Source organism: Phocoena sinus, chromosome 14 (genome assembly GCF_008692025.1).
Source record: "Phocoena sinus isolate mPhoSin1 chromosome 14, mPhoSin1.pri, whole genome shotgun sequence".
Classification (NCBI taxonomy): Eukaryota; Metazoa; Chordata; class Mammalia; order Artiodactyla; family Phocoenidae; genus Phocoena; species Phocoena sinus.
In genome coordinates this window covers 47,725,240-47,739,150 of record NC_045776.1, presented here as the reverse complement: position 1 = coordinate 47,739,150, position 13,911 = coordinate 47,725,240, and the positions used below count along the sequence as shown (strand labels likewise).

General features: G+C 40.1%; 1 protein-coding gene across 3 annotated transcripts in view; it reads left to right on the top strand.

The window, feature by feature from the left end:
- The first annotated feature begins 672 nt into the window (after positions 1 to 672).
- The window catches only part of TAF4B (TATA-box binding protein associated factor 4b), a 125,989-nt gene continuing 112,750 nt past the window's right edge, over positions 673 to 13,911 (top strand). For 2 of the 3 annotated variants that reach the window (XM_032603620.1, XM_032603619.1), the window contains exons 1-2: positions 718 to 1,525; positions 12,773 to 12,918. In XM_032603620.1, the coding sequence (XP_032459511.1) occupies positions 1,183 to 1,525; positions 12,773 to 12,918 (489 nt within the window). In that variant the 5' untranslated portion in view covers positions 718 to 1,182. Of the gene's footprint in view, positions 1,526 to 12,772; positions 12,919 to 13,911 lie in introns of all 3 variants that reach the window. The other variant, XM_032603618.1, reaches the window with a different exon arrangement.

Below are 13,911 nucleotides of genomic sequence, written 5' to 3'. Positions count from 1 at the left end.
AGCATTGCACTTAAAATCTAAGCGCTAGAATCTGAGGATGTAGGAATCAAAAGACACTGTCCCACTTTTCTAGCAGACAGACATGTAAACAACTTAAATAAGCTCAGAGGTGACGGAGACATCTACAGCAACGCCAAGGAAGAGTTTTTCCCTTGGGGCAGCTCAACCCTAAATTATACGAAAATAGGCACATTCTACAGACTGTAAAATTATACGCCATGCTTAAACATTTAAAAGAAAGAAATGGAAGGGTCTTTTTCACAGTGTCAAATGCAATGCTCATTCTAACGACGCTATACAGCCAAGCCCGCAGAAAAACAGTGAGGAAGCGTGATTGAGTTCTTACTTTGTTACCGTTCTCTGAAATCGGTCTTCCACACTGTTTCCTTAAAAAGTAGAAGCCTGTGGAAAGTATAGTCCGGGCTCTTCAAGGAACACGCAACTGGGGATACCAAGGAGAGAGCAGAACGCGGATACCGCAGTTTTCCAAGCGCTGTCTGGCCTCGCCACGTGCTAGATTTTTGGCAACTCGCCCCTCTTTCCTCAGGATTCAGAGGCGGATTCTAACGCCCTCCGGAGCCGTCCCTACTGACGTCACGAGCGCGATTCCAGTCTGTGGCCAATCACGCGGCCGGATTCTGGGGGAAGCCCGGGGCAGCGGCGGCAGCTGGTGCGCGTGCGCGAGGTCTCCGCGTGGCTATATAAACATGGCTGGCGTGGTCGCGCAGAGGGGCCGTGCAGAGCGCGCGTAGGGGGCTTTGGGCAACTCTGGGTTTGTAGTTTTGAAATTTCTGGCGGGGGAATCCGCCGCGCAGTTTTGGTGGAAGGTGGGAGCCGAAGTGACGCCCTTCCGGGAGCCGCGGCGCCGGGCTCCGCTGCATCTGGTCGCGAGACTGAGGGGCCGGGTTGAGCCGGCGCACGTGTGAGCGCCGCTGAGGAAGCGGCGAGCGGCCGAGCAGGTGTGGCTGCCGGCGGGGCCGCGCGGACTGGAGGAAGGTCCGGATCGCCGGGGTCCCGCTGTCCAGCCGGCGCCGGTCACTGACTCGTGTGGCGGCCCCGGCGCCTCTCCCTAGCGATGCTGTGGAGCCGGAACTGCACTGGAGTCGGCTGCCGCTTGTCAAGCGTCCCCTCGCCTGTGCTCCCGGAACGGCGGCGCCTCAGCTGCCGCTGATCCACCTGGGGATGCCCGCGGGCCTCACAGAACCGGCCGGCGCCGCTCCCCCAGCTGGTGTGGGCGCCTCCGGGACCGTGACCATGGCCCCCGCCGCGGCTCTGCCAGTCCGGGTGGAGAGCACTCCGGTGGCCTTGGGCGCCGTGACTAAGGCTCCTGTCAGTGTCTGCGTGGAGTCCACGGCGCCCCAGACGCTGCGGTCCCCCGTGGGGACCCTGGTGACTAAAGTGGCTCCTGTCAGTGCTCTTCCTAAACTCAGCAGCGGCCCTCGTCTGCCAGCTCCTCAGATTGTCGCTGTGAAAGCACCCAACACCACAACAATCCAGTTGCCTGCTAATTTTCAGCTTCCTCCAGGTATGTCGCTCACCTTTTCCGGCTTATCCCTCGGGCCGGCCAGCGGTGACACGGGAAACGTCGCAGCCCGGGATTGCGCCTTCTCGCTGGGAGTTCTAAAAAACTCAGCCAAGAGAACCTTTCATAATCTTGACTTTGCGGGGCAGTGATTTGGCGTTACAATCAAGATAGCATCTTTGAGTCCTTACTGCATAGTTTTTCTTTTCCTATTTAAAGGGAGCATCTTTTCCCTTAAGTGACACAGGAAAAGCTGGAGCAGCCTATTCAGGAGGGCCTTTGAGGCACTGGCTCTTAGGTGCGGGAGGATAAAGAGTATCGCTAAAGTTTATTTTCATATGGAGAAAGGATCAATTTTTATATCCACACGCTTAGATTACTATGTTTAAAAAAAAAGTGTTTTTAAAAGGCTCTTGTGTGTTAAGACCGAAAGTGAATTTTAAATTTAAACAAGCCTAAGTAAGTTTACTGCTTAGAAATGAATAATGTTCCTTCCCGCACAATTTTCAGATGTGTGATGATTGTAAGTAACTTTGAGTTAGAAGGAGCCCTCTCACAGGGAGCAAACGCCAGAGTTGACAGGTCAGAGCCATGAGGTGGTTATTTGTGAAGCATTGTGTGAATGCTACCGTTAATGAGCCTGTGACTACTTTTTATACTGGAGTGTACTCTGTGGGGCTGTTTTTCATGACTGAGACGAAGGTTTTGCTTTGTGATCATTTACATATTGTAAATATGCAGAATGGTGTTGGAGTGTTCTACCTTGTTTTCTTTCCTCAAATGAAAGTCACTTGGAATTTCAGTGGGGAAAAAAAGCACGTGCTATCTTCTTTGGGAAAAAACTCTACTCATAATTTGATGATTTTCTATGTATTTTGCTGAGCAGCAATGGGAACTCTGACCCCCAAAGGTGGTAAAGAAGTGGAAGCATTTGGTTCACGTGATGTCAGTTTCCCCTAGCAAAATGAGGGTGCCTCTTTTGTACCTAATATTCTGTTGTAGCTGTGTTTTACTTTTGTATTGTACACGAGGTACCTACACTTAAGGCTGTGTGCACCACTGGATACATTTTCTGCTGGTTCTAAATTGTCCTCCTACATGCACTCTTATAAAGTAGCTATGAATGTGTTTGAATGAAATTACTCCTAATTTGTTAAAAACAAAATTCCTATCTAGTCAGTGAAGTTGGTTTAGAAACAATCAAAAAAGTATTAAGAGAGAAGAACTTTCAGGAGTGGAAACTTGCTGGTAAGTGGGAATGGATCACTTATTGAGGGCGTACTGTGCTAAGCCCTTTTTTAAAAAATTGAGCTACAATTGACATACAACATTATATTGCTGGGCACTTTTCATCCATTATTATTTTTATACATTATTTATATTCTTTTGTTTGCTGGTCATAATAGATAGATAGCAAATAAGGAAAAAGGTCTCTGAGGGTAAAGAATTTGCCCAATGCCAGACAAGTCATAGATGTCAGAGGGAATTTGAATTCAGGTCTGTTTATTCTTTCCGCAACACTGTGCTTACCACTTGGTGTGTGTATGATATGCCTCCTTGCGTAGCAATGTTAAAAGGCGATTTATAGCATTTTAGAACCTGATCTTTTTATTACACAGAGAAACAAAAACTGAAACTTGCTAGAGCAAAACAGCAGCAAACCGGGACCACAGCCTAAGTATGCACTACACTATAACTTGTTATGCTGTCGACCATGGATAAACTCCCACAAAAGAGAGGAGATAAATTGCCTTTAGTTGTTATTTAGAGAGGAGGTGAGAAGTTACGTTGAAGAGCAGCTTTTGGAATTTCTGCTGAGGTGTGGCAGAAGAACATACTCATATTTGTGCTCTCACAGATGCACAATAAGATAACCAATACTTGAGGAATGACATAGAAACACTGATTAAAATAACATTTTAAAAAGGTCTTGTTCTACTTCTTTTATATACTGAGGATTAGCAGAGGATTGCTCAAGGATGCTTAAATTACATAGGAGTCAGCTCTGATTTTCCCAAGGTAATGAATACTTTAAGTATTTGATTTCTCTTTACTTCAGAATTTCCTCTGTGAACAGAACTAGTTTTAAAAAAATATACATATGCACCACAGGTTTTTCTAGGGAGCAGGAGCTGGAAACAAAAAGGGGGGCATTGTGAGGAAATGAAAGAAACTGTAGCAAAGCCCTGAAGATTATTCTGTTGAATATTTTTGGCAATCTCTTCAGTCTTCTTTTTTATGAATTTGTGGGATTTAGACCAGACTGTGGCTCTTTCCGTTTTTGGTATTCTGTGTCTCTTCTATAATGTATTTCAGAGTGATGAGTAAGGACTTGATTGCTTCTTTTATATCATAGACTGTGCTTCATAAATTCTGCTTCTCAGTCTTACTGTACAGAAGTTTGTGAAAAGTTGCTTATGAAATGGTTCTGGTCCTTTTTCATCAACTCCTTCATGCTGAGACATGGTATAGGTTTTGCATTTCTCAAATTCCTGAATTAGTTCCTGGATAATCTTCGTGGTTCTTGTTTCCACCCTAGCTTTATCAAAGGAATATTACATGATCATCTGCTCCCACAGTTGTAACAGTGCTCCTGGACGTCGTGAAATGAGAGGCAGTTGTCTTCAGTGCTCACCATATGCGCCCTCCACAGTTTGGATTTCAAAGGCTGTGAAGTCGCTTTAACTCATATTTGAGTTAGAAAGACTCAAAGGTTGTGGACCTTAAGGCATTAATAACAACTACCACCAATAACTTTAAAATTCATAAATTTGCTCATATTGTCTCATTTGATCCCTTTAACAGTCCTGCAGAGTAAGTATAAGTCTCTCAGTCCACAAACGTGGGATACCTTTCCATTTATTTAGATGTTTAATTTCTTTCAGCAACAGTTTGTAGTTTCCACAGTATTGCTTTTGCACTTATTTTGTTAAATTTATTCCTAAAGTATATTATTTTTGATGCTATTGTAAATAGAATTTTTTTATTTCTTAATTCCATTTATAGTTAGTCATTGGAAATGTATAGAAATACAGTTGATTTTTTAAAATTGATCTTTTTTTTTTTTTTAAATTATTAATTAATTAATTTATTTTTGGCTGCGTTTGGTCTTTGTTTCCGTGCGAGGGCTTCCTCTAGTTGTGGCAAGTGGGCGCCACTCTTCATCGCGGTGCGTGGGCCTCTCACTATCGCGGCCCCTCTTGTTGCAGAGCACAGGCTCCAGACGTGCAGGCTCAGTAGTTGTGGCTCACGGGCCTAGTTGCTCCGCGGCACGTGGGATCTTCCCAGACCAGGGCTTGAACCCGTGTCCCCTGCATTGGCAGGCGGATTCTCAACCACTGCGCCACCAGGGAAGCCCTAAAATTGATCTTGTATCCTCTTCCTAGCTGAACTTGTTTATTAATTTTAATGGCTTTTTTCATGGATTTGTTTGGATTTTTATATAGAAGATCATAATATATGTGGATAGTTTTACTTTCTATTCTGGATGCCTTTTATTTTATTTTCTTGCTTAATTTCCCTGGTTAGAACTCTCAGTATAATGTTAAATAAAAGTGATAGTGATTGTAGGCATCTTTGTCTCATTCCTCATCTCAATTGTTCCTGATCTTAGGGGAAAAGCATTTAGTCTTTCACCACTAAGTATGGTGTTCGCTGTGGGTCTTAAACCAACCTTGCATACTGAGATAAATATCACTTGGTCATGGGGTATAACACTTTTTAAATGTTGCTGGATTCAGTTGGTAGTACTTTGTTGAGAATTTTTGCATTGGTATACATAAGACATTTTGGTCTCTAGTTTTCTTGTGATGTCTTTGTTTGGTTTTAATATCAGGGTAATACCGACCTTACAGAATGAATTGACACATGTTTCCTCTTCTGTTTTTTAGAAGAATCTGTGAAGGATTTATTTTTCCTTAGATGTTTGGTAGAATTCATCAGTGAAGCCATCTGGAACTGAGCTTATCTTGTGGATACTATTTTTGATTATTAATTCAATCTGTGTTTGTTAGAGATCTATTCAGGTTGCCCATTTTCTTAAGTTAGTTTTAGTAGTTTATGTGTTTCTAGGAATTTGTCCATTTCATATTATTTATCCAATTTATTGGTTTATAATAGGTCATAGTATTCTATTATAATCCTTCTTTCTGTAAGATTAGTGGTCATATCCCCTCATTCATTCCTAATTTTAGCAGATTGAGCCTTCTCTCCTTTTCTCTTAGTTAATCTAGGTAAAGATTTGTCAATTTCGTTGGTCTGTTCAGAGAACCAACTTTTGTTTTGATTTTTCTCAGTTGTTTTTCTATACTCTATTCTATTGATCCCTGCTCTAATCTTTATTAATTTTCTTTCGTCTGCTTGCTATAGTTTTTATTTTGCTTTTTTCCCCAATGTCTTAAGATAGGTTAAGTTATTAATTCAAATAATCGTTCTTTTCTTTTATTTTTTTTTGAAATGCAAATATAATAATGTCTCTCCTACTTGAAATCCTTCAGGGCTTGCCACATCTCCTCAAATCTTTTTTTTTTAATATATAAATTTATTTATTTATTTATCTATTTTTGGCTGTGTTGGGTCTTCATTGCTGCACGCGGGCTTTCTCTAGTTGCGGCGAGCAGGGGCTACTCTTCATTGTGGTGCGCGGGCTTCTCATTGTGGTGGCTTCTTTTGTTGCAGAGCACGAGTTCTAGGTGCGCAGGCTTCAGTAGTTGTGGCTCGCAGGCTCTAGAGCGCAGGCTCAGTAGTTGTGGTGCACGGGCTTAGTTGCTCCGTGGCATGTGGGATCTTCCTGGACCAGGGCTTGAACCCGCATTCCTTGCATTGGCAGGCGGATTCTTAACCACTGAGCCACCAGGGAAGCCCTAATCCTTCTTTTAAAATAGAGGGATTTACAACAACAGTTGACCTGTGTACGACACAGGTTTGAACTGCACAGGTCCACTTATACTCAGATTTTTTTCAATAAGTGCATCATACTATGCTACTACATGAGCTGCAATCAGTTGAATCTGTGGATGCGGAACTTCAGATATGGAGGGCCAACTGTAAAGATACATGCAGATTTTCAATGGAACAGGGGTGTGGGGCATCAGTACCTCCAACCCCCACGTTGTCCAGGGTCAGCTGTATAAATTTTCCTTAAACACTACTTTAGCTGCATCACATAAATTTGGGTATGTTGTGTCTTCATTTTCATTCATCTCAAAGTATAGTCCAGTTTCCCTTGTGATTTCTTAACTGACCAACTGGCTACTTAGCAGTAATTAATTTCTACATATTTGTGAGTTCCCCTAACTTCTTTTTGTTACTGATTTCTAATTTCACTCCATTGTAGTTGGAGACCACACATTGTATGATTTCAGTCCTTTTAAATTTATTTAAACTTGTTTTATATCCTAGCATGTAGTCTATCCTGAGACTGTTCCATATACACTTAAGAAGAATGCTGTTGTTGTGTGGAGTATACTATTGGTGTGTTTTAGGTATGGTTGGTTTATAGTGTTGTTCAAGTATTTGATTTCCTAGTTGATCTTCTACCTAGACATCTATCTTTCATTGAAAGTAGAGTGTTGAGGTCTCGCAAGTATTATTGTTGAATTCTCTATTTTTTTCCTTCGTTTATGTCAACTTTTCTTCATGTATTTTGGGCTATGTTGTTTGGTGCATGTATGTTTGTAATTGTTAAATCTTCCTGATCCATTGGCTGTTTTATCAATTATAAAGTACCCCTCTTTATATCCAGTAACACATTATGTTTTACTCTATTGTCTGATATTAGTATGGCCACTCCAGTTTTCTTATGGTTGCTGTTGGATGATATGTCTTTTCTGTCCTTTTACTTTGACCTTTTTAGTGTCTTTGAGTCTAAAGTGTGTCTTCTGTAGGCAGCATATAGTTGAATCCTATTTTATAATTGGGTCTGACACTTTTTGCCTTTTGATTGGATTACTTAATCCATTCACATTTAATGTTACTGATATAGTTGGGTTTAAGCCTGCCATTTACTTTTGTTTCTATATATTTTCTCTTTTTTGTTCTTCCTCTGTTCCGTCTTTCCTTTGCAAGTGAATATTTTCTAGTGTAACATTTTAATTCTTTTATAATATTTTTTAAGAATATATATATTTTGGGCTTCCCTGGTGGCACAGTGGTTGAGGGTCTGCCTGCCGATGCAGGGGACACGGGTTTGTGCCCCGGTCCGGGAAGATCCCACATGCCGTGGAGCAGCTGGGCCCGTGAGCCATGGCCGCTGAGCCTGCGCGTCCGGAGCCTGTGCTCCACAACGGGAGAGGCCATAACAGTGAGAAGCCCGCATACCGCAAAAAAAAAAAAAAAAAAAAAGAATATATTTATTTTTTAGTGATTGCTCTTGGGCTTACAATATACATCTTATTAGAATTTACTTCACATTTATATTAACTTGTTTCAGTGAGATGTAGAAACATTTTTCCTATTTAGCTCATTTCCCTCTTTTTTATTTTTGTGCTATTATTGCTCTGCATATTGCATCTAGATATGTTACGAACCCAACAATACCTTGTTATAATTATTACCTTATGTAATTATATGTCTTTTAAAGATGCTGACAGAAGAAAGGAGCACAAGGATATATTTGTAGCATTTGTTTTATTACCTTCTTATTTACCATTCCTAGTTTTCTTCATTTGTTCCTATAGATTTCAGTTACCATCTGAAGTCATTTCCCTAGTGCAGTACAACTTTGCTCCTGACCACTTTCTTTGTGTTATTGTTCACAAATATGTTACATTTCTAATATGTTATAGGTTCAAGAATACAATTATATATATTGTTCTATATAGTTGTTTTTTAAGCCCATTAAGATAAAGCAGTAATATGCATATAAATTATATAATTAACTTTACCAGTGCCCTTTTCATGTGAATTTGAGTTACTTTCTGGAGTCTCTTGTTTTCAGCCTGAAGAACTTCATTTAGTATTTCCTGTCTGGTTTGTCTGCTAGCACTCAGTCCTCTAAGGAGGATGTCTTTTTTTTTTTTTTTACGTTTTTATTGGGGTATATTTGATTTACAATACTGTGTTAGTTTCAGGTGTACAGCAAAGTGAATCTGTTTTACATATACATATATCTACTCTGTTTTTAGATTCTTTTCCCATATAGGCCATTACAGAGTATCGAGTAGAGTTCCCTGTGCTATATAGTAGGTTCTTATTAGTTATCTATTTTATATATAGTAGTGTGTATATGTCAATCCCAGTCTAGGATGTCTTTATTTTGTCTCCTTTTTTGACAGATATTTTCAGGGAATGTCTGATTGTTGGTTGATAGTTGTTTTTTTTTTGTTTTTTCCCCAGCAAGTGGAATGTGTCATACCCCTGCTGTCTGGCCTCCATTGTTTCTAATGAGAAGTTAACTGTTAATCCTATTAATGCAGCACTCTTGTACATTTTTCTCCTAGTGTTCTCAAGATTTTCTCTTTGTACATTTTTATCATATTGTGTCTTGGTGTGGATCTCTTTGCATTTATCTTACTTAGAGTTTGTTGAGCTACTTGGATGTTTAGATTATTTTTCATCAAATTTGGGAAATTGTCAGCCATTATTTCTTTGAATATTTTTTCTGTTCCTATCTCTCTCTCTCTCTTTCTCTCCGCCCCCCTTCCCCTCCCTCCCCCGCTCTTTCTGGTACTCACATTATGCCTACGTTGGTGTGCCTATCATTGTCCCGCGTTTCTATGAAGCTCTGTTCATTTTTCTTCATTCTTTTTTCTCTCAGTTCTTTGGATTGCATAATCTCTATTGAACTATCTTCAAGTTCACTGACTTATCTTCTGTTCATTCAAGTCTGCTGTTAAGCCTCTCTAGTGAAATTTTTATTTCAATTATTGTACTTTTTTTTTTTTTTTTTTGCAGTACGCGGGCCTCTCACTGTTGTGGCCTCTCCCATTGCGGAGCACAGGCCCCAGACGCGCAGGCTCAGCGGCCGTGGCTCACGAGCCTAGCTGCTCTGCGGCATGTGGGATCCTCCCAGACCGGGGCATGAACCCGTGTCCCCTGCATTGGCAGGCAGACTCTCAACTACTGTGCCACCAGCGAGGCCCTCAGTTATTGTACTTTTTAACTACAGAATTCCTTTTTTTATGATATTTATTTCTCTAATGTTATTCTCTATTTGTTGAGATAATCATCATCATATCTTCTTTAAGCATGATTTCCTTTAGCTTCTTGACATATTTATAACAGTTACTTTGATGTCTTTGTTAAATCTAACATCTAGTCCCTCATAGGTGGTTTCTGTTGCCTACCTTTTTCTGTGTCACACTTTTCTTTTTCTTTGTATGTCTTGTAATTTGTTAAGCAAAACTAATATATATATATATATATATATTTTTTTTTTTAAAGAAGATGTTGGGGGTAGGAGTTTATTAATTAATTAATTTATTTATTTATTTTTGCTGTGTTGGGTCTTCATTTCTGTGTGAGGGCTTTTTCTAGTTGTGGCAAGCGGGGTCCACCCTTTGTCACGGTGCACAGGCCTCTCACTACCGCAGCCTCTCTTGTTGCAGAGCACAGGCTCCAGACGCGCAGGCTCAGTAGTTGTGGCTCATAGGCCTAGTTGCTCTGTGGCATGTGGGATCCTCCCAGACCAGGGCTTGAACCCGTGTCCCCTGCATTGGCAGGCAGATTCTCAACCACTGCGCCACCAGGGAAGCCCCAAAACTAATATAGCAAGTCTAGATACTGGTCTTTACTCCCCTGAGTGGGTTATTGTTGTTTGTTTGTTTATTTTTTTAAATGGCTGTGTTATTTTAGTGAAGTCTATTTTCCTCACAGGGTACAGCTTTGGGCATAAGCACAGCCACCCTGGGATGACAGTGGTTTTAGCAGGGCTCTTTTTGACTGTTTCTTTCTCTGATCTCTCTGTTAAGATTTCTGCTTCAGCTGGTGTCATGCATAGCTGTTAGGCTCCACTCACTGCCAGCCAGTTACCCTCTTGTTTTCAACAGTGCCCTAGAGTCTAACTTCCTCCATAGTCTGATTCAATTAAATGTGGACTCCTTTACAAGGGGTAGTTTTTGAGGTCATTGCTTGAGGTTCTCACCCCAGAAGGGCCCTTCTTAGTTGTTTCTTTATCTTGTTCTCTCTGATAAACTGGAGATATGCCTGTGACTTAGCTTATATCTGTCATGAAGATACCAGAAACCTTTTAATTGTTCTGTTGTACTTGAGAGTGACCTTAGCCTTGACCTTTCCCACACTCTGTTGGAAATAAAGTCAGTTTCTTTTGGGAGATGTTTGGAGCAAGTACCCAGGGCTGTGGCATGTTTCTTTCTGAGTGATATCCATGTTTTAGGAGTGGGGTACTGGGCATGGTGGTAGCCTCTGGTCTTCTCTGCTTACCTCTTCCAGTATGGGACCTCCACCCTATGAAAGAACTGGGGTGAGGGTGATTGGGCCCCAAGTATTCTCTGAGCCATCCCTGGGGTAGAGCCTTCCCTTTCTGAGTAGGGATGGGTGAAACAAGAAGCCTGGAAACTCTTGGATGCACTTATTTCAAATTTGTTCTCTTCTGTATGCAAGTTGGGGTGGCAGAGATGGGAAATGCTAGTGGCCTGCTTCTCCCAGGGAGATACCATAGCCCTCAACTGGGAGTTTGGGAAAGACGGAGGCCTTATGTTGTCCACAATGCCTGAACTGAGAAGGGAGAGGGAGTGGGTCATGGTTCAGATGCCACAGATTCTTGCTGTTCTGAGTTTTAGTAGATTCTCTTTAATAATTGTCTAGTCATTTTCTGTATGCCTTAGGGCATTTCCAAAGACTTTAAATGGTTGTTTTTAAAAATAATTTTCACGTTATGCTTGTTTTGCTGGGGAGTGGCTTTATTGAGCTCTTCATGCTGCCATTCCAGAAATGGAACTCCAGCTATGAATATTCTTGTTTGTACCTCCTACTTACATGGACAACAATCTCTTTACGTTAGAAATACTGGGTTAGAGGGTATGCAAATTGGAACCAGTTTGGCACAACAATGTAGAGTTGAACAAAGCAGTTGTACCAAATTACACTACCAGCCTAAAGATGTTGAGAGTTTTTGTTGCCACACATCTCTCTAACACTTAATATTGTCACTGGACTTCTTAATTTTTTTCTCTCTAGGTAGATATAAAGTGATATCTCACTGTGGTCTTAATTTACCTTTCCCTGTCACTGGTATCTGTGTTTCTTTTTTGCATTTTGGATATTTGTTCTTTGAATATACGTGAACTAAAATTTTCCCCAATTTTTTATTTTAGTTTATTTATTTTTAAAAATTTATTTATGTTTGGCTGTGTTGTGTGTTTGTTGCTGCGCAGGGGCTTTCTCTAGTCGCTGTGAGCAGGGGCTACCCTTTGTCGCAGTGCGTGGGCTTCTCATTGTGGTGGCTTCTGTTTGCAGAGCACAGGCTCTAGGCACATGGGCTCAGTAGTGTGGCGCACAGGCTTAGTTGCTCCACGGCATGTGGGATCTTCCTGGACTGGGGATCGAACCCGTGTCCCCTGCCTTGGCAGGTGGATTTTTAACCACTGCGCCACCAGGGAAGTCCCCAAATTTTCTTCAATTTTGTGGTTTGTCTTTTTACCTGAAGATATCTTTTGCTGAACAAAAGTTTTTAAAATATAGTTGTATGTATCAAACTTTACTTATTTAAGAAATTTTTCCCTATCCCAAGTTCAGAATGACAGTTTTCTACATTGTCTAAAAGTTTAAAAGTTTTTACTTTTTATCCTTGTATCCTTAATGCCCTTGGGTTTTTGTGTATGGTGTGAAACTTTTCATCTTTTCCATTAGTTAATTGAGCAAGCCCTATTTATTGAATAGTAGCTCTTTTTCTCACTGATCTGCAGTGCTTTTAGAAAAATTTGATATGACGTATCTGCGGGCTATTTGGGGTCTATTTGGGGGTTTTCTATTCTACTCCATTGGTCAGTTTGTGTAGTCTTGTGCTGTTACCATACCGTCTTACTGTAGCATTATAAATAGTTTGATGTCATGAGGAAAAGTGTTTTGCCTTCTTCAGGAGTATCTTGTTCATATGTTTAGACTTTTAATATTTTAAATAGCTTTGAGTGACAACATTTTTTCCATATTATATATCTTAATTAGACATGGAATTCAGTATGTACTAACTAACCACTTATTCAGAACACTTTATAGCACTGAAAGAAGGGGAAGAAGAATATGTGATGATTATACTTTATTAGCTCACATTTTGTTTCCTTTTAACTATAGGAACAGTTTTGATCAAAAGTAACAGTGGTCAGTTGATGTTGGTATCTCCTCAGCAAGCTGTAACAAGAACCGAGACCACAAGTAACATAACTTCAAGGCCAGCTGTACCAGCGAATACTCAAACAGTCAAAATCTGTACAATGCAGGTAATGTACATTAAAGTTTTTTTCATCCTCCTCAGTTTTCCAGCAGTTATCGTCATATAAATTTGTATGTATTTGCCAGTAAAAATATAGAAGAGATGATTCTGCTCGACTTTTTGAATTAAGCTACTTTCTTTGAATATGTTAATTTAATCTAGGTGTTTGGTTTTGTCGTTTGGCAAAACTAATAAGTTAATCTTCGTACTCAAAGATTTTGTCGTCCTCAAGGGGATGTTCAAAGGGCTATGTGCATCTCTAAACGGGAAGAAAATAGCCATTCTGCTTCAATTTTAATTTGTGGTAAAACATTAACACTACAATTTATAATATTCTTTTTTATCCGTATCATATAGGAATTACCTTTAAAAAAATTAGAAATCTGCTGTAATATTTCATTAACTTGGCATTGTTAGGAGATGATTTATTTTACATACGTGATCATCTTTCTAGGTAACTAAAGCTTATCCTGTGTGTGCCAGAGTTAAAAAGTATATTTTTATGAGCATCTTTCTTTGGTTAAACAGAAAATGTGGAATGTAGTATAGTATTTTCTTGATGAAGCAGGCTCATCCTAATAAAAAGTTTCATTGTATTCTGTGGTAATATCATTCTTTGCCAGTTTCCACCAACCCAGTCTCTCATAATTTGATTCTAGGTTCTCAGCCACTCATTTTCTCTATTTCTGTATCTGTCAATGATAGCTGCTCCTTCCCTTTCTTGTTTGCTATGGGTTGAGGAGATAGATTAGCAGACTTTTGTTTATAATAATATATTAAATAAGAATCTAAGGGGGAGGGGCAAGATAGAGGTAGAATTAAGAGATACAAACTACTATATATAAAATAAATCAGCTACAAGGATATATTGTACAACACGGAATATAGACAATCTTTTAAAATAACTATAAATGGAGTATAACCTTTAAGAATTGTGAATTGACATGTTGTAAACCTGAAACTTATATAATACTGTAAATCAACTATACTTCAATAAAGA